Genomic DNA, 21,895 nt, shown 5'->3' on the forward strand with positions numbered 1-21,895 from the left:
TACTCCTCATAAAGGAACTTACAGTTGGATTAACAGTCGAGATGGAAATAGTTCTGGTTTTTGAATTTACATAACTGAAGAGTGTTGTTCACTGATCATCCAATTATTTAAATGAAATCAGCTCTATTTTCTGAAGCAGGTCGACCCACAGTTGCGATTCAGACCTTGGGGTGAAGTTTTAAGACCAGTGTTTGATTTATGGTTTGCTGTGAGACATACAGTATGCTGTTTCCAAGCTTACTCTGACAATCTTTTGAATTTCTGTTTGTCTGTCAAACAGTAACTGACACGTTTCACTTACTTCAACTGTTACCAGTGAGCACTACTGTTTCACACTGTACCAATGTAAATTTACTGTTTTCTACTATTCGACATTTTTGGGGAAGTGCAGGATAATTGAGCTTTACTCTGCAAGGCCACTATTGTTGCACAAATTATCAACATAAAAGCATTGAAAAAACAGTTGCACAGTTCAGCTATTAAGACAAATTCGGTATATTCCTGTGACATTGCTGCACTGCGTTTATTCATTACTGACACAGAGACCAAGAATTTCCAAGTATAATTGCTGTGCAACACCACCAAAGGGCTGTATTTGTTTCAGTCTCCACATACCCTCACTCCTCAGTAGTGAAATAATGAATTACCTCGTAACAGTAACAATCTACAAGAAAACATGTAAGTGTCTTTTATTCATAAAGATGCCATGAGATATAACACCTATCAGAGATTCTTCTATATAATTTAAAAATCTCATGATGGTTTACTGGGTAGATATACAGCCATACTGTACTGAGCCATATGTCACAATAGTTCCAGAATTGATCCCTCATCCCCAGTGATGATAAGCCAGTTAATTACAACTGGAGATAAAACCAGTGAAGGTTCTTGTTCCCGATCACTGCTGGAATGTGCATGCATGGACATTAGGTGAGAGTAGGATTGGGCTCACTTAATATCCATAAATTCTTGAATGGCCTGCTGACACTCATTGTTAGGCTCCTACATGCAGAATGGCCATTTGAGTGAGGTATCAAAGGGCTACTTGCCTCCATGGAACAATATCCAGCATAAGTAGGTGCTTTCAGGTGGGTGGGGAGAATTTGGGAAGGGAAACTATTTTTAAAATGTATGGATTACCTTACACTTGAACAGTGAGTGCCAGCAGCACAGGCCATGGATCAAATTTGAGGTTTTCCTTGGTTCTATGGCTATGTTCCACACTAAACAGTGCATTTACCAATTCAACCATTGAAGGCATTCTGCTTTTTCTAAATCTCGGTAACTTATTCACTAACTCCAGTGACACTGACAAACCCATTATAAAGAAGAGCCTCCGCCTCTGTCTTCTGCTGACAGCAGTTATTACAGGTATCAAAATATCTCTCTCCATTGTCATGCTATGTTACTTGATTTATTTTACACAGCTCTGATCTGATAACTGAAAGTTGATTTAACTATAATGCAACAACTTAGATCTCACTTAGAGAGGGGAAAACAACTATATGGTAATATTAACCCTCACACTGCTACCTGGACTGATGGCAGAATAAGGGATTCATTCATTAACATTACAGCCTGGGAAAATGTGTGAGGAGAGCCTGGTCTTTTGCATTTCAATACAATCAGATGAGCACAAAATGAACTCTACATTCATTGGCTAAAACGAAAAGCACAATGAAGAGGTGTTTAAGAAATCACGTCATCAATCTCTTGTCTACAGGATGATGAGTGGGAAGCTGTTTGAGGTTACAGGGAAAGAAAAGGAAGCTATTCAGGATGGAAGAAGTTAGGGTAGGAAATAAAATCATGACAAAATGAACATTCCAGGTAAGGTTAGCTGGTATTGTTGTTGATAACTGGGGAAGAGAACAAGAACAAAACAGCAGAGGAAGACAGAAAGATGACCGATTTGTTTTCTCTCACTGTGTTTGTAGATGTCTATTATACAGTATCAGTCCAACCAGAATGACATAAACCATTCACAAGCTGCACACCTTTTCTAACAAATTAGTCTCCACTCATGACACAAAATGGGAGCTGGGATTTCACGGGTAAGGATGAAGGTTAATCTGAAATAAGAAAGTTGTTTTGGTAGTTACAAATTGACAGTATTTCCTTCCATTGAGACGTCACTTTTTTTTCCAAATTGGTCAGCTTAAATATGGCCAAACCCTAGTTTTCCATGGAAGCTGAAGGATTCTCATGTTCTTGTCAGCTGAGCAAGATGAGAACAGTTCTGTAAATAAGAAATTGGTAGAGCCCCTACTGACAGGTAACAATGGGATAAATGAGGTCTCATTTCTGTATCTGTAGCTTGCCTTTTGTGCCATTTGTCTAGTTAAGAATTAACACACCAGAATGTTCATGGCATCTTTTCCTTCTCCAAAAATATCCCACTCTGGACAGTTAAACTCTTCTTGCAAGGGTGAGCACACTAGGAGAAACCTAAATATGGGAAAATCAGTAATGTTCAACCAAAATTTAAACAAGCTAGGTATACAAAAGACAAAAGGGCTTGAAGAAAAGTCTCTGAAAAAGGATTGGACGCAACTAGTGTGGGGAGGGTGTGGGGGGATTGCCTGCCTGACTACCTTCCATGCTCCAGTGAGGGGTGCATACTTTTCCCAATTTCTTTCTTGGGTTCCTGCTCTGTTCAATCTTGTAGACAGTCTGCACCCTTGCATTGCTGAATCAAACAGGCTTCAAGATTATCTGGGGTAGCCTAGCTTGTTTCATTTTCAGTTCAAAGCAACAGTATTGGAGATTACTGATCTTTGGCCAATGTTATGGAGCCTGTAATTTGACCACACTGTTGACAACCTCAACATCACAACTCCTTAATACATCGCTGCCGTGCAGTACACGGTATTTTCTTTACGTGAAGGTAGAGACTAAATCTACGAACTGCAAAAGAAGACTGCTTCAAAATAAGAACAAAAAAAAAAAATCAGATTATATGCTGATGTTCGCTATGAGGAAACTGCTACTGAAATTCATTTTGCACACAAAGTCTTTATGCTGTAGAAGAGATGGGAGTCATTTCTTTAACAAAAAGAGCAACAAGAAGTCTGGGTTTGACTTTCTCCAAGAACACAGTTAATTGTTTTTGTCCTGCAAATTTTAGCCTTTATTTTTAGCATCCAAAAGACATCCGGAGAAAGAAATCCAAAATCAACTGTCCAAATATTTGTATTTCATTTTTTTTAAACCCAATTTGTAGATAATCTGTAGTTTAACAAGAATTCTATAAAGTTTGAGTATAAAAGATCTTCATGCTATATTTTCTTCAGGAACCCACGGCAGTTTTATTTCAAATGATGCTCAGTCCCTTTCAGACCATCTCTAGGTTTTCTAGCCTGGAATGCTACTTTTTTCTGCTGTGGTGGATTGGATGCGTGCATTGCTTCTTCGCAGAATAGTAATCTGTGAGAGAAACAGAGACAGAGTGAGCACACAAAACCAGTGCAGCCATCAAACACAACACACAGTAACTGTACAAAATGGCATTTACTATGGTGTATGAAATAATTTTGCCCACTTTGGACCTCCTATTCAAAAAGACACATGGGCTCAGATTTTAAAGGGGGGGGCGGGTACAGTGTGCATAACTCCCGAAGCAGGCGGTGAATCCGGGGATTTGGTGGCCCCGCCGATCTTGACAGCCTGGTCTCATTGCCATGAATTGTTTTGCTGATCCGCCCAAACCTGGTCAAATCCACTACCTGGCCGGCTGGTGGGAGTGGGAATTTGGTGGCAAGAGGCCGCAGCCGGGGTCCCAGGTAAGTGGTGAGGGGGGGCTCTGGATGCGATCGGGGGTAGCGGGAGTCTAGGGCGAGAGAAGCCCAAGCCTTTCTTGTGAGGCCCGGAAGAGCTGCTGCTCCTGGCCCACAGGAAACCTAAAATGAAATGTAATTACCTGCCTGAGCCTCTTCTGGCCCACAATCCCTCTTCCTGACAGGTCTGGCCTAACGGGGAAGCTGTCACTGCTCCCCCACTTAGGCCTCTGACTAATATTGCAGTTGGGTTCTGATTACACAATCAGGACCCGATCTGTATATTTAAACAAACAGGACCCCACTGACTTCCTGTGGGTATCCCGCTCGCCTGCTCTAAAGAGCAAGTTAACATTGGGAGATGGTGGGAAGGCAGCAAGATCAGAAGGCGTAAGTGACTGCCCTCATTTTAACTGACCCCCCCCACCCGGCTCGGTTGCTGTCAGGCCCAGGGGGGTACTGGGGGAGTTAAAATCGTGTCCATGGTTCAAATGTGTACTGCTCCACCCCAAAGAAAGCAGTATCTTATTTTAAGCCAGCTTCACTCATTAAAATACCAATAAGTGCTGCTTAAAATACCAAGCAATTATAAAGTAATATCTTCATACAACTTCAACAGTGGAACATAAATGTTTTGGGCATTCAAAGAATACTTTTCCATTTAAAATTATAGGCACACTGCCACTAGAGGTAGCTGATCAGCTATATAAGTACAACAGCCCCAGGCGGGTCATGTTTATTGGTTGGGTAATAAAAAACATTATGTTCACCATTGGCGACATGCTGTGCTACAGCGGCACGCAGTGAAAGGATACAATTGTGATCCACTTCCTGAAGTGCTGAGCTCCTGATCACAGTTGTGTTACTCAGGGCAGGTGGGTGCTGAGCACAGCAGAGGCCAGCCAATTTCCCTAGAGAGGGATACAGTGATGAGAGGGAAAATCATCCATGGGCCACTCGGCACATCTTCTGGAGACTCGACAGGAGACAGTAATATAGATGGAGCACTGCAGCTTCCTTCCTGTAATCCGTCATTTAAAATGCCTGAACAAGGTGCTGCCGTAATAAACTGTAATACATGCAGCAGTATTTAAAACTGGTGAGGATTTTATATTTAGTCGGTAAAGCAATTAAATCCAGTACAGGTATTTAAGTTTCCCCCCCAAAAAAATCTTTACATGCTTTTTAAATTACAGCTTTAAAAATAAAATTGTGGAGTATGTGATAATGCAAGTGCACTCCACAGCATGGGGGTGGGGGAGGTATTGCCCCATAGAACACTTCCCCATATAGGATCCCTTAATGGTTTGAGTGCCTGTGGACCCAGCTATTAATTTTATTCTTTTTCTATCCTATTTAACATAAAATTAAATCTAAATAAATGTCAGAAGGAATGAGTGCTGTACATCAAATACTGCTACCTGTACATTGAATAATGCTGCGTGTACTTCTATCATTTTGGTTATTTTCTTCACAAATTCAGTTAAGACCTGCTTGAGGAGGCTATTTTATAGTGAACACTGCCACCATCTTTATACCGTTTCTGTAATCACTCTAAATGTATTTGCAGTTAGTCGTCTTTGTTTAAAACCTTCTCCTGTAATGTGTGAAGTTTGGCAGCTATTTTTGCCACAGCCACAAGAACCTATCAGTAATTTTGGGTGCATATGTAAGTGTGAAACTGCCTAGGAAAAGGATGTTGGGTTTAACATCAATTGTTTTACAGGACACTATATAAAAAGAAAAAGGGTGGCTAAAGTGAACGTTGGTCCCTTAGAGGATGGGACCGGGAAACTAGTGGTGGGGAACATGGAGATGGCAAAGACGCTGAACAAATATTTTGTATCAGTCTTTACAGTAGAGGACACTAAAAATATCCCAACACTGGACAAACAGGGGGCAATGGTTGGGGGGTGGGGGGTGAAAGCTAAACACAATTAAAATCACTAAGGAGATGGTACTCAGTAAAATAATGGGACTTAAGGCGGATAAATCCCCCGGACCTGATGGCCTACATCCTAGGGTCCTGAGAGAAGTGGCGGTAGCGATTGTGGATGCATTGGTGATTATTTTCCAAAACTCCCTGGACTCAGGAAAGGTCCCAGCAGATTGGAAAACTGCTAATGTAACACCCTTATTTAAGAAGGGAAGTAGACAGAAAGCCGGAAACTATAGACCAGTTAGCCTAACATCTGTGGTTGGCAAAATGTTGGAGTCCATTATTAAGGAAACAGTAACAGAGCATTTGGATAAACATAATTTAATAGAACAGAGTCAGCATGGTTTTATGAAGGGGAAGTCATGTTTGACAAATTTGCTCGAATTCTTTGAGGACGTAACATACAGGGTGGATAATGGGGAACCAGTGGATGTAGTGTATTTGGACTTCCAAAAGGCATTTGACAAGGTTCCACACAAAAGATTACTGATCAAGATAAAAAATCACAGGATTGGGGGTAATATACTGGCATGGGTGGAAGATTGGCTATCTAACAGAAAACAAATAAATGGTTCGTTCTCGGGCTGGCACTCAGTAACCAGTGGTGTTCCGCAGGGGTCAGTGCTGGGACCCCAACTCTTTACAATCTATATTAACGATTTGGAGGAAGGGACCGAGTGCAACATATCCAAGTTTGCCGACGATACAAAGATGGGAGGGAAAGCAGTGAGTGAGGAGGACATAAAAAACCTGCAAAAGGACATAGACAGGCTAAGTGAGTGGGCAGAGATTTGGCAGATGCAATATAATGTTGGAAAGTGTGAGGTTATGCATTTTGGCAGAAAAAAATCAAAAAGCAAGTTATTATCTAAATGGAGAGAAACTGCAAAGTGCTACAGTACAAAGGGATCTGGGGGTCCTGGTGCATGAAACACAAAAAGTTAGTATGCAGGTGCAGCAGGTGATCAGGAAGGCCAATGGAATCTTGGCTTTTATTGCAAGGGGGATGGAGTATAAAAACAGGGAAGCCTTGCTGCAGTTATACAGGGTATTGGTGAGGCCACACCTGGAATACTGCGTGCAGTTTTGGTTTCCATATTTAAGAAAATATATACTTGCTCTCGAGGCAGTTCAGAGAAGGTTCACTCGGTTGATTCCGGAGATGAGGGGGTTGACGTATGAGGAAAGGTTGAGTAGGTTGGGACTCTACTCATTGGAGTTCAGAAGAATGAGAGGCGATCTTATCGAAACATAGAAGATTGTGAAGGGGCTTGATCGGGTGGATGCGGTGAGGATGTTTCCACTGATGGGTGAGACTAGAACTAGGGGGCATAATCTTAGAATAAGGGGCTGCCCTTTCAAAACTGAGATGAGGAGAAACTTCTTCACTCAGAGGGTAGATCTATGGAATTTGCTAACCTAGAGAGCTGTGGAAGCTGCAACATTAAATAAATTTAAAATGGAGATAGACAGTTTCCTAGCAGATAAGGGAATTAGGGGTTACGGGGAGAGGGCAGGGAAGTGGACGTGAGTCTAGATTCGGATCAGCCATGATCCTATTGAATGGCGGAGCAGGCCCGAGGGGCCGTATGGCCTACTCCTGCTCCTACTTCTTATGTTCGTATGTAGTCTAGAAAAGACAACTACAACTTAAGAGATCTTTCATGGTTTTGTACTTTTTACTTTACAATATTCAGCATTAGTAATTTACAGAAGATTTGAGATACCAAAGTTCATATTTTGAAAGCTGTATAGGTCAATAAACTCTGTTTGGATTAAAACTCCAAGACACTGTTGTGTAGTGATAGGATGCAGGCAGGGAAAACCACAAAAGAATACAGTATAAAAATAGAAAGACTTCTCGGTCCACTTTTAACCCGGTTGGGAATTGGGTGGGCAGGGACAGAGGAGAGTGCCAAGTCCTCTGGACCTCGGCAGCATGAGACTCAGGCAATTTTAACACCTGTGCTTCATCTTCAGGACCCAGTCAGTTCGGGAAGGGGGGCCATGGGAGGCTTAATCTTTCCTTGTGAGGCCTGGAGGAAATATTGACCTTTTTCTCCTTGGGTGTAGATTGAGTTTGTTGGCAAGGGCTGTGGAAAGGGTTGAAGTGCAGGAAAGGAGCTGAAATATGGAAGTTTACTTTAAGCAGAGGGAATATGTGGCATATTCTTGGTGGGGGAGGGGGGATCAATGCAAAATAGCAAAAATAAAGTTGGTCAGTGGCAAGATGTGCCCATTACTGGAATTAATTCTAAAACAGTGCAACATCAATCTCCATGACTGTACATCAACTCCCTCCATGACACCTGCTTCCTCTTCATCATCCTCTTCCAGTGGGTCTGCACTCCTTTGTGTGCAGCAAGCATCAGACCATGCAACTGCCACCTGTTCTTTTAATCAGATGGTGGCTGTCAGCCCTGAACAGGGCCACTCTCCTTTGGTGTACATCCTGGAGATGCATCTCCACCTTTACAGCATCAGGAGTGTTACCCACAGGTTTCTGTTGGGCCATTGTGAACAAGAAGTCCATTTTTCTGCCAAAGCTGCAACTTCTCCTTTAATGGTGAGCTGTAGTCATTTAATAGCTGCTGCCTTGCTCCCATCCAAGTGGCTGCAGGCCAAGCTCGCTAGCCAAACTGTTCTTGTATAAATAGCCTATTCAAATTAGGAGGGGGGGATCAATTGCAAAATGCCATGTAGCATGCCCCAAGCTCCCAGCACAGGTGCAGCTAAAAATGCTAAAAAAAAACCTCTCAAAGTTTAAAAAGCTGAATGCCTTTCAGTGACAGATTTGCAATTCTGGTTCCTCCAGTACTTGTGTGAATTCATTTAAATCTTATGTATAATTTTATTGTACTGCTTATATGGGATTTCATTCAATTTATTAAAGTTCACTTTACTTAGCTCTGATTGGCTGATTAGATCTTCTGATTCACTCCCAACCATGGCCCTCCCAATTACATACCTGATTGGCTGAGTAAATCATGTGATCAACTCTGAGTGTTAGTCCTCCAAGCAGCATTGCCCAGATCTGTTCTAATCCTGCTCTTCCCCATCCCTGCAAGTGCCCAGACTACCATCAATTTAAAAATAATTTTACATTTATATACATCAGAAGTCCTCTGTCGACAACAATCTGGAACTGAAGTAACTCATTGTATTTGACACTAGCAATGCACTGGCCGGCTGTATTTGCAGCATTGTTATTGAACTGCATTCCTTACCGTTGGGAGCACTGAAGCTCTACAAGTGCCGTTTCACCAGATGCCCTTGAAATATAGGAAAGCTAAATGGTTCCCACTGATGGCTCTTAGGATTGGGAGCAGCATTTTGGGTCTGGCTGGAGCTGGGGAGTCCTCTCGGCCATCTTTTGCCTGTATGGACCTCAGCCCAGCACTGGGCAAGATCTCGACCACATTGTTGTTAAGTCATGAATGCTGAATGTGAAACGTTTGCATTATCATACTGTTGCCAAATCTGCCTTGCAATACAAACAGGCAATTTGGCACTAAGAGGAATCAGCACAATTATGTAACTACTTCCAATGTACAAGAGCAATTAGAATCACGGTTTATTAGTACCAAGTGGTGGTTGTTCATACAATAAAATGTAACTGTTTAAGTTCACCTTTTCCAATTACATTTCAACAGCCAAGTTAGAACCTGGGTGAAATCAGTGTAATTTTTTATATATATATATTTTAAACTCTACATTACATTACACACACAATAGTGAAATGGGTTCAAATTCTAGAAACTTCCAATAAGGACTCAGCTGGGAGGAATTTTAGATGTTATAAAACACAATGGGAGCCAGGTATAATACAAACCACCAGGGAGGATTTTTAAACACTAAATTCAAGTAATCGTTCACATTTAAACTAGTACCAAATGCCTTTTTTAAACTTCAGAGACAGTCTAAATCAGAGACAAAAGTTTATTTTTTATTTTTTTAAGAACAAGACAAATGACTGAGTTTTGAAAACTTTGAGTAAACAAACCGAGATGAATTGCATACACCTGTGATTGTTTATATTATTAGGGTCCTAAATTCATTACAGCTGTACAAACAACTCCCTGTACAGTAACTTTTTGTGCTTTAAATAAATTGAGAAGATGGTATTGATGGGAAACCTGGTGATGGGTAAAACTGGCTAGTAGACTGGTCAGGAGGGAGGGCGGGGGAAGGGGGTAGCAAATGTAACACGATTAAGGAAGGGGGAGTGGGAGGAGATCATTAGGACCTAAAAACAGGCTGCATTGCAGGTCAGGCCACATTATACTGTGCCCATTGCCCCACTCTCACCTCAATGCTCACACCTAATCATGCTCCATGCTTCCAGAAACCAGCTCCTTAATATTTCCAGACCAAATGACCTTCAATGCTTAGGACCATCAGCTTCTCAATCATGCAGACTCCAGGACACCCTCCCACACCCGCGATAGCCCTCCAATGATCACACCCCTGGGATTCGCTCCAAACTGTGTACAGTTTTGGTCCCCTTATAAGGAGGGATATACTTTCATTGGAGACAGTTCAGAGAAGGTTCACTAGGTTGATTCCTGCGATGGAAGGGTTGTCTTATGAGGAAAGGTTGCGCAGGTTGGGCCTATACTCATTGGAGTTTAGAAGAATGAGATTGAAACATATAAGATTCTGAGGAGGTTGGACTGGGTAGATGCTGATAGGATGTTTGCCCTTGTGGGGGAATATAGAATGAGGGGGCATTGTTGTGTCTGTGTATAAGACACAGACTGCAGGAGAACGGTACAACAGGTGTTTACTCAACGTGGCTCACACTGCAACTGATCCGTACAGTTTACTACTCAGGGCTATATACAGGTGTGGTCACTGCCGGTACTGCAGTATACAGTATACATGAGCTGTAAAAGATAGTTCCCCCCTTAAAGGTATATACATTACAATTCCTCCCCTTTTAGATTAACAGTACCATAACACTCATTTAACAATTAAATATCAAACTAATTACAATTAACACTTTTAACATGCAACGTTAGCTGAAAATAGTCCATTTATATATTCAGTCTTTGGGGAGGCTTCCTGATCCTTTCTGGATAGCGCCTTTCCCGAGTGTCTTGCTCTTGGTGCGGAGGCGATTCTGGCCCCCTGTCGTCGGTTGGTTCATCAGCTTCCGATGCTACTGTTTCTGGGGTAGATGCGACCTGTACGTCGGGTTCCTCACCAGGTACGTATGGGCGAGGCATGGGGTTGACTTGTTTCTGTGACTCTAGGATCTGGTCAGCATGGCGTCTCACGATGCTCTCCCCAACGTCCACTGTGTACATTATTGGGCCCTGCCATGTGCATATCGTTCCTGGCTGCCATTTTTCTGTTCGGTAGTCGCAGGCCAAGACTGGTTGCCCGACATTGAAGCTCCTGGTTGGCTTCTCATGGATGTGCTGGAATTGCTTACTCTCAACATCTCTTCGTACGTTTGGTCTGAGCAAATCCAGGCGAGATCTTAACCTTCGGTTAAAGAACATCATGGCTGGGGCCTGGTTGGTGACTGCATATGTCGCATTCCGGTAGGCGAACAGGAAATTGTCCACCTTGTGCTGCAGCGGAATGTTGTCATTGTACATAGCCTTTATTGCCTTCTTAAAGGTTTGTACGAACCTCTCAGCCAATCCATTTGTGGCTGGATGATACGGGGCGGATGTGTAATGCCTTACCCCATTCTTTTTCAAGAACCTCCGGAACTCTTCGGACACAAACTGTGGTCCGTTGTCGGAGCAAATCTGTTCTGGCAAGCCATTCCTGGCAAAAATGGTCCGTAGGACTGCAATAGTTTTCTCCGTGGTGGCGGAGGACATTTTGATGACCTCAGGCCATTTCGAGTGCGCATTCACGGCTATTAAAAACATTGAGTCCATGAATGGACCAGCAAAATCAATAGGCACCCGTTGCCATGGAGATGAGGGCCACTCCCATGGGTGTAGAGGGGCCTGTGGTGGTGCATTTAGGACTTTCTGGCATCCTGAGCAGCTCTTGGTCAGGTCCTCGATTTGTTTATCGATTCCCGGCCACCACACAAGCCCTGGCTAGGCTTTTCATTTTTACCCCTCCCAGATGACCCTCATGAAGCTCATTGAGCACTCTATCCCTTAACTTGGGTGGAATTACCACTCGGGATCCACACATCAAGGTCCTGACAGCTGTTCTCTTCTTGTCGAGAATGCTGGCAACAGTGAGTCGCCATGTGCTGGCCATCCCTTCACCGTCAAATCATATACCCGAGACAGTGTCGGGTCATTTCGGGTTTCCTTTTCGATACAAGCGTTAGTTACTGGTAGGTATTCAACTATAGTCGAATGGAATATTTCGACAGGATCCACTGCTGGTGCTTCCTCCGCAGTAGGCAGTGGCAGGCGTGATAGCCCATCAGCATTTCCATGCTGTTTCGTGCCCTTATATTCAATCTCAGTGGTGTGCCCCTAGAAAAAGTGACCATCTTTGTAGTCGTTGCGCAGTCATCACCGGAACGCCCTTCTTTGGATTAAAAATGGAGACAAGAGGCTGGTGATCAGTCAGCAAGGTGAATTTCTGCCCGTGCAGATAGTGATTGAACTTTTTCACTCCCCACACTAGGCCGAGGGCCTCCCCGTCAATCTGGGCATAGTTACGCTCGGCTGAGGTTAGTGATCGTGACGCAAAGGCTATTGGCCTCTCTGAGCCATCCGAGAATTTGTGCGACAGCACAGCTCCAATGCCGCAGGGTGACGCATCACATGCCAACCGAATTGGTAATGCCAGGTTGTAATGGGCCAACACCTCCTTTGATGTGATTAGTGTTTTGCTCTTCTGGAAAGCTCGTCTACATTCGTCACTCCACTTCCATGGCACCCCAGTTTGCAGTAGGGTGTTGAGTGGGTGTAGTATTGTAGACAAATTTGGCACGAACTTATGGTAGTAGTTTACCAGCCCGAGGAACGACCTCAGTTGTGACACATTTTCCGGTGCTGGAGCCTTGACTACTGCCTCAATCTTCTCTGGGGACTTATGTAACCCCTCTTTATCGATAACGTGGCCACAATACGAGATCGGTTTTCTAAAAAACTCGCATTTGGGGCGGTTAGCTCGGAGCCCATATTCCTGCAATCTAGTGAGCACCTGCTCCAGATTGGCAAGGTGATCACTGTCATTTTCGCCCGTGACCAGGATGTCGTCCAAATAACACTGGGTCCCTGGGATCCCTTGCAGGACTTGTTCCATTGCCCTCTGCCAAATAGCAGGAGCTGATGCTACCCCGAATACCAGCCGGTTGTATTGGTAGAGACCTTTATGGGTGTTGATTGGGAGGTATTTTTTTGATGCTTCTTCTACCTCCATTTGCAGATACACCTGGGCCAGATCAATCTTAGTGAAGCGTTTCCCTCCAGATAGCGAGGCGAAAATATCTTCAATCCGCAGAAGTGGATGTTGTACGGTGTGAAGGACCGGGTTCACTGTTACCTTAAAGTCCCCACAGATGCGAACCTTCCTCGGTTCCCCAGGCGTGCTGCTCAACGACTTTTTCATCACAGGGACGATGGATGTAGCCCACTTGCTCCATTCTACCTTGGACAGTACACCTGAACGTTCCAGACTTGCCAGCTCTGCTTCGACGGCTGGGCGGATCGCATCTGGCCTTAAAAAATTTTGGGCTTGCGTTTTCTTCAATTTTAATCGTCGCTGTCATACCTTTTAGTGTTCCGAGTCCTTGCTGGAACACTTCTTTCACTTCAATTAGGATCTTTGACAGTCGCCCAGGTGTGACGTCGTCATCCTTTTTGTCAGCCACAGTCAGTGCCTGTATGGAATGCCAATCCAGTTGTATTTTCCGGATCCATTCACGTCCCAGTAATGGTGGTCCTCCATCTTGCAATACATACAAGTCTAGTTTTGGTGTTTCCTTACCGTTATATATAACGGTCACCCTTATTTTTCCTTTGGGGTAGACTTTTTGTCCCGTGTACGTCTTCAAAATAATGTGTGTCTCTTAAGGGTATGTGTGAGAATAGCCGCTCATAGTCCCGTCGGTTTATGACTGTTAGGGCTGATCCTGTGTCCAATTCCATCTTTACCTGGACTCCTGCTATCTTGAGTGACCCAAATGGTTCGGTGATCCTCCATTGTGATCACATTATGTAGTTTCAGACAACTCAGTTCCCTGCTTTCGGAGTCGTTATCACTCTTTTGTTCGTCTGAACTATTCTCCGTCATCTTAAGTACCTTCTTGTACTTTTCTTTGGTAGGTTTCTTATTGCTGGTTTTCTTTCCCGACCTGCAGACTCGTGCTATGTGTCCTACTTTTCCACACTGTCTGCACACTTTGTCTTTGAACCAGCAATCATTCTGGTCGTGTGTTGTTCTGCCGCAGCGATAGCACTTCTCTGTTCCATATGACATTTCGTTTGTGCCATATTCTTGCGGTCTCTGTTGTATCTCTGCAGCGCCCCGTGCTGCTGCTTCATATGATACCGCAATGCTGAAAGCCTTTTCCAGCATAAGGTCCTTTTCAGATAAAAGCCGTTTCTGGGTTCCTTCACTTTGAAGCTCACACACAAACTTGTCCCTTAAGGTATCTGCCAGTCCCGCTCCAAACTGGCAGTGTTTCAATAGTTTGCGCAGTTCTGTTAAATAATCAGCATTGCTTTCATCCTTATGCTGGTTCAGTTTGTGAAACTTGAATCTTTCTGCTATCAGCAGCGGTGTGGGGTTTAAATGTTCCTGTAGTATCGTTACTGTAGTGTATGTGCTTTAAGTCAGAACTACTTTTTACAGCTCCTGTATACTGTAGTACCGGCAGTGACCACACCGGTATATAAACTGTGCGCATGCCTCTGTACCCCAGTCTAGAGATTACCCTCCTCCAGTAAAGACCTGTTATTTGTTTATGTACAGCATCCGTGTAATTATTTATCCACTGAACCACGGATCTAACAGTGGCGACGAGTGTTGATGCAAATCTACCTGCAACATAAAAAAAGTCGAGTCCAGGAACACGGGCGTCGACCACGAGCAACCGCCCAGCAGTCAGGCAGAGATGCAACTTCGCTGGCGAGGCTGTGGAGAGCCGGGCTTGGTTCCCCAGCCACAACGACAGGTCCAGAGCAGACCCTTTCCGAGCAGCGGTGGCTGGAGCCGACCGACGGCAGAGAGAGAGAGAGAGCCGGGCAGCGTTGACGGGGTAAGAAAGAGGGTGAAGAGAGCAGGGCGCAGCCGGGGGTTGATCACCGAGTGGCGTCGAGGAAAAATACTGCAAACCGGAGAGAGGGTACGAAACAGCCGGGTTCTAGACTGAGCGGCGTCGACAAATATCAAGAGAAGAACGCGCAGAGCACAGCCAGGGATCACGGGCTGATCAGGGTCCGCGGGGCGAAGCAAGGGGAGACGCCACTGAGAAGCAGGGAGAAGCCATTGAGCCGCGGAGAAGCAGGGAGAGCGCGGGAGGCGCCATTGAGCCGAAGAAGAGCGCGGGAGACGCCATTTTGCGAAGCCGCAGCGGAGAAGACGGGCGAGCGCGGGAAGGAAGGAAAGCGCGGGAGACGCCATTTTGTGCCAGCGGAGAAGAAGGGGAAGCGCGGGAGGCGCCATTGGTGATAGTTAACGCACAACCAAGGATGCCGAAGAGTGGCAGTATCTCTACGTTCGACAATGAAGTCGAAGATTGGGCGACATATGTGGAACGTATTGAGGTGTACTGCAGGGCGAATGAAGTGCCAGATGCTAATAAAGCACTGGTTCTGTTAAATTCCATGGGTGCAAAAACTTATGGGTTACTGCGGAATCTAATAACCCCAGAGAAGCCGGTAAACAAGAATTTTGAAAGCATAGTAGAAATCCTACAGGACCACAAACCCCACACCGCTGCTGATAGCAGAATGATTTAAGTTCCATAAAAGGAACCAACACAAAGACGAAAGCAATGCTGAGTACCTAACGGAACTGCGCAAGCTGTCGAAATACTGCCAGTTTGGAGCGGGACTAGCAGACACGTTAAGGGACAAGTTTGTGTGTGGGCTACAAAGTGAAGGAACCCAGAAACGGCTTCTATCAGAAAAGGACCTTACGCTGGACAACGCTTTCAGTATGGCAGTATCACACGAAGCAGCCGTAAGGGGCGCTGCAGAGATACAACGGAGACTGCAAGAATATGGCACCAACGAAATGACCTATGGAACAGGGAAGTGCTAGCGCTGCGGCAGAACAACACATGACCAGAAAGATTGTTGGTTCAAGGACCAAATGTGCAGACAGTGTGGGAAAGCAGGACACATAGCAAGAGTCTGCAGGTCTGGGAAGAAAACCAACAGTAAGAAATCTCCACAGGAGAAGTACAAAAAGGTACACCAGGTGATGGACAGTGGTTCAGACGAACAGAAAAGTGACAGACTCCGGAAGCAAGGAGCTGGGTTGTCTGAAACTACATAATGTAACCGAAATGGAGGATCACCAGACTATCTGGGTTACACTCAAGATAGATGGAGTCCAAGTGGAAATGGAATTGGACACAGGGTCAGCTCTAACAGTCATAAATCAACGAGACTACAAGCGGCTATTTTCACACATACCCTTGAAAGCTACAGAGATTGTCTTGAAGACGTATACGGGGCAAAAAGTCTACCCCAAAGGAAAAATAAGGGTGAAAGTGACATATAAAAGACCAGGAAATACCTAAAATGGATATATATGTATTGCCAAATGGAGGACCACCACTGCTAGGACGTGAATGGATCCGGAAGATACATTTAGATTGGCATTCCATACAGGCACTGAAGGTGGAGGCCAAAAAGGATGACGACGTCACACCTGGACGACTGTCAAAAATGCTAACTGATGCAAAAGAAGTGTTCCAGGAGGGACTAGGAACACTAAAAGGAGGAACAGCAACAATTAAAATAGAGGATAGAGGATAATGCAAGCCCAAAGTTTCTGAAGGCCAGACCAGTGCCTTATGCGATCAGGCCAGCGGTTGAAGCGGAGCTGGAAGGGTTGGAACGTTCAAGAGTACTGTCCAAAGTGGACTGGAGCGAGTGGGCTACACCCATCGTTCCTGTAATGAAGAGGTCGTTGAGTAATACGCCTGGGGAACTAAAGAAGGTCCGCATCTGTGGGGATTTTAAGGTGACAGTGAACCCAGTCCTTCACACGGTGCAATATCCGCTTCCACGAATTGAGGATATTTTCGCCTCGCTATCTGGTGGTAAACGCTTCACCAAAATTGATCTTGCCCAGGCGTACTTGCAAATGGAGGTAGAAGAAGCTTCGAAACATTACCTTACGATCAACACCCATAAAGGTCTCCATCAATACAACCAGCTGGTGTTTGGAGTAGCCTCGGCTCCGGCTATCTGGCAAAGGGCGATGGATCAGGTCCTGCAAGGGATTCCAGGGACCCAGTGTTATTTGGACGACATCTTGGTCACGGGCGAAAATGACGGTGATCACCTCGCTAACTTGGAGAAGGTGCTCGCCAGATTAAAGGAATATGGGCTACGAGCTAATCGCCACAAGTGCGAGTTTTTCCAGAAACAGATCTCGTATTGCGGCCACGTCATCGATGAAGAGGGGTTACATAAGTCCCCTGACAAGATTGAGGCAGTAGTCAAGGCTCCAGCACCGGAAAATGTGTCACAACTGAGGTCGTTCCTCGGGCTGGTAAACTATTACCACAAGTTCTTACCAAATTTGTCTACGGTATTACACCCGCTGAACACCCTACTGCAAACAGGGTTACCATGGAAGTGGGATGACGAACGTAGACGAGCTTTCCAGAAGTGTAAAGAATTGATCACATCAAAAGAGGTGTTGGCCCATTTCAATCCAGCACTACCAATTCGTTTGGCATGTGATGCATCACCCTACAGCATTGGAGCGGTGCTGTCGCACAAATTCCCAGACGGGTTGGAGAGGCCAGTAGCCTTTGCGTCTCGGTCACTAACCTCAGCCGAGCGCAACTACGCCCAGATTGACAGGGAGGCCCTCAGCCTAGTATGGGGAGTAAAAAAATTCAACCACTATCTGCATGGACAGAAGTTCACCTTGCTGACTGACCACCAACCACTTGTCTCCATCTTTAATCCTAAGAAGGGCGTGCCAGTAATGACTGCACAGCGGTTACAAAGATGGTCCCTGTTTCTAGGGGCGAATCAATATGAAATAGAATATAAAGGCACGAGACAGCATGGGAACGCTGATGGGCTATCGCGCCTGCCACTGTCTACTGTGGAGGAAGCACCAGCAGTGGACCCTATCGAGATATTTTATTCGTCGATAATTGAACGATTGCCAGTAACAAACGCGGATATAGAGGAGACCCGCAATGATCCGACACTGTCACGGGTATATGATTTGACGGTGAGGGGATGGCCAACACATGGCGACTCACTGTTGCCAGCATTCTCATCCAGAAGAGAACAGCTGTCAGTATGCCAGGGGACAGTGATGTGTGGATCCAGTGGTGATTCCACCCAAGTTAAGGGAGAAAGTGCTAAATGAGCTACATGAAGGTCATCTGGGGGGAGTGAAAATGAAAAGCCTAGCTAGGGCTTATGTGTGGTGGCCGGGAATCGATCAACAAATCGAAGACCTAACTAAGAGCTGCTTAGGATGCCAGGAGGTCCAAAATGCACCACCACATGCCCCTCTACACCCATGGGAGTGGCCCTCCTCTCCATGGCAACGGGTGCACATTGATTTCGCTGGTCCATTCATGGACTCAATGTTCTTAATAGCAGTGGATGGTCATTCAAAGTGGCCTGAGGTGATAAAGATGTCTTCAACCACTACAAAGAAAACAATTGCAGTCCTACGGACCATATTTGCCAGAAACGGTTTGCCAGAGCAGATCTACTCTGATAATGGACCACAGTTTGTGTCCGACGAGTTCCAAAAATTCATGAAAAGGAATGGGGTAAGGCATTACACATCCGCCCCGTATCATCCAGCCACCAATGGATTGGCTGAGAGGTTCGTACAAACCTTTAAGAAGGCGATAAAGGCCATGTGCCACGAGGAAATTCCACTACAGCATAAGATGGACAATTTCTTATTAGCCTACCGAAATGCGACACATGCAGTTACCAACCAGACCCCGGCCATGATGTTCTTTAACCGAAGGTTGAGAGCTCGTCTGGACTTGCTCAGACCAAATGTGCGAAGAAATGTTGAGGACAAACAATTCCAGCACATCAACGAGAAGCTGACAAGGAGCTTCAATGTAGGGCAACCAGTCTTGGCCCGGGACTATCGAACAGAGAAGTGGCAACCCGGAACGATATGTACAAGGCAGGGGCCATTAATGTACACAGTGGATGTCGGGGAGAACATTGTGAGACGCCACGTCAATCAGATCTTAGCATCACAGGAATGCGTCAACCCCATGTCTCGAGTACCTGGGGATGAACCACATACCGGTAGCATCTACTTCAGACCCAGTAGCAGTGGAACCCGATGAACTACCCTATGAAAGGGGGTCAGAATCGCCTCTGCACCAAGAACAAGAACCTCCGGAAAGGCGCTATCCCGAAAGAGTCAGGAAGCCACCCCAAAGACTGAATCTATAAATGGACTTTTGTTATTGAATGTACATGTAAAAATGTAATTGTTATTTGAATATTAAGGGGGGTATTATTAATCTAAAAAGGGAGGAATTGTAGTGTATGTGCTTTAAGTCAGAACTACTTTTTACAGCTCCTGTATACTGTAGTACCGGCAGTGACCACACCAGTATATAAGCTGTGCGCATGCCTCTGTACCCCAGTCTAGAGATTACCCTCCTCCAGTAAAGACCTGTTATTTGTTTATGTACAGCATCCGTGTAATTATTTATCCACTGAACCACGGATCTAACAGTTACTATGTCTTCAAAACTCTTTTCCATTGGCTTCATTGGGGGTTACTAGATGTCGTAATAACCCATACGTCTTTGCACCCATTAAATTTAACAATACCGACGCTTTCTTGTCATCTGACACCTCATTTGCCTTGCAGTATACCTCTATTCGTTCGACATATGTAGTCCAATCTTCGACTTCATTGTCAAATGCGGTGATACTGCCACTCTTCGGCATTTTGGGTGTGGTTTAAAATGGCGTCTCCCGTGCTTTCCTTCCTCCCCCGCTGCTGCCAACGCCGCTCCCGGCGGTTCTCGTGGCAATGGCGGCGCCCTGTAGGTTTCGCGCGCTTCTCCTGCGTTGCTGCCAACGCCGCTCTCGGCGGTCCTCGTGGCAATGGCGGCGCTTCACGGGTTTCTGCGCGTCTCTCTCTCCCTCTCTTCGACGCTGCTTGGCCCCTGAACACCGGCTGCGCCCTGCCCTCCCTCTCTCCCCCGTCGACGCTGCTCGGCCCTTTGCTGTGCCGCTCGGTCGGGCTCTAGCCTGCCGCTGTCCGGGAAAGGTCTGCGCACTACCTGTTGCCAGCCCGTTTCGCTGGACCACCTCGACTGGAAAGCCAAGCCTGGCTCTCGACAGCCTCCCCCGCAATTCTCGAGTCTCTGCTGGATGACTGGGCGGTTGCCCGTGGTCGACGCCCGAGTCTCTGGCCTTGACCTCCAATCCACTGATCTCCAGGAACGAATCCCCGGGAGGTGATGCAGAGTTGCAGGTAGGTTCGAACTTGCCTTGTCGCCAATGTTGTGTCCGTGTATAATAAGACACAGGCTGCAGGAGAACGGTACAACAGGTGTTTACTCAACGTGGCTCACACTGGAACTGATCTGTACAGATTACTACTCAGTACTATATACAGGTGTTGTCACTGCCGGTACTGCAGTATACATGAGCTGTATAGTTCCCCCCTTAAAAGTATATACATTACAGGCATAGTCTCCGAATAAGGGGTCGCCCATTTACGACAGAAATGAGGAGGAATTTCTTCTCTCAGAGGGTTGTGAATCTTTGGAATTCTTTACCCCAGGGAGCTGTGGAAGCTGAGTCATTGAATATATTCAAGGCCGAGATAGACAGATTTTTGAGCAGCAGGGGAGTCAAGGGTTATGGGGAGCGGGCAGGAAAGTGGAGTTGAGGCTAAAATCGGATCAGCCATGAATGGAGGAGCAGGCTCGAGGGCCCAAATGGCCTGCTCCTGCTCCTATTTCTTATGTTATGCAAGTCCTTTCAGACTCCAGAACGACCACAACTGATCTGCCAAACCCCAGAATCACACAGTAAACCAAACCCTCCACAGTAGTACTAGACCCCAGAACTGCTCCAATCCAACCAAAGCCCAGCAATGCCTATAACTGTTGCCAAGGTCCACAACCCCATCTCCCACTACTACTAAACCCCACATATCTACTTCCAACCCACTATGTGTCACCTACCATTTTTCCTGGGCTTTATAAAAGGCGATATAAAATTAAATCCTGACTAAAGCAACATTAATGAATGGTTAAGCCCACTGATTTACAGCTTTCATGGAAAAATGAACAGAATTGTGGAAATTGATTCCCAAAACGCTAGTAAACATCCCAGAATGCCATGTAATAAAAACAGAACTTTATTTTTTTAGTCACTGTATATCAGTAGTCCTGATAATGTATTGTGTTACACAGCTTAACACCCCTACTGTTATAAAAAGCATGTACTCTGACTCACTGTGACCAATGTCACCAGAGATCCACTGATACAAGTATAGGCAAATTTATTCTAAGTAAATGTCTTGCCGCTGATTAACATTTAAGCAATAAAAAAGTGAATCACCATGTCTGTACTGTATAACTTCAAAGATAATTTTAGCATAAGAACATAAGAAATAGGAGCAGGAGTAGGCCATACGGCCCCTCGGGCCTGCTCCGCCATTCAATAGGATCATGGCTGATCTGAATCTAGACTCACGTCCACTTCCCTGCCCTCTCCCCGTAACCCCTAATTCCCTTATCTGCTAGGAAAATGTCTATCTCCATTTTAAATTTATTTAATGTTGCAGCTTCCACGGCTCTCTGGGGTAGCAAATTCCATAGATTTACTACCCTCTGAGTGAAGAAGTTTCTCCTCATCTCAGTTTTGAAAGGGCAGCCCCTTATTCTAAGATTATGCCCCCTAGTTCTAATCTCACCCATCAGTGGAAACATCCTCACCGCATCCACCCGATCAAGCCCCCTCACAATCTTATATGTTTCGATAAGATCGCCTCTCATTCTTCTGAACTCCAATGAGTAGAGTCCCAACCTACT

General features: G+C 45.3%; 1 protein-coding gene across 8 annotated transcripts in view; it reads right to left on the bottom strand.

Moving 5' to 3' along the window:
- Window positions 1–451: 451 nt before the first annotated feature.
- Window positions 452–21,895, bottom strand: part of LOC147106197 (cyclin-dependent kinase inhibitor 1-like) — a 40,996-nt gene continuing 19,552 nt past the window's right edge. For 7 of the 8 annotated variants that reach the window (XM_086009079.1, XM_086009080.1, XM_086009083.1 and 4 more), the window contains one exon: window positions 452–3,426. In XM_086009079.1, coding sequence (XP_085865205.1) covers window positions 3,309–3,426 — 118 coding nt within the window. In that variant the 3' untranslated portion in view covers window positions 452–3,308. The remainder of the gene's footprint in view (window positions 3,427–21,895) is intronic. The other variant, XM_086009082.1, reaches the window with a different exon arrangement.

The sequence above is a fragment of the Somniosus microcephalus genome, chromosome 16, assembly GCF_052327205.1.
Source record: "Somniosus microcephalus isolate GS21.2 chromosome 16, FLI_Smic_1.0, whole genome shotgun sequence".
NCBI lineage: Eukaryota > Metazoa > Chordata > Chondrichthyes > Squaliformes > Somniosidae > Somniosus > Somniosus microcephalus.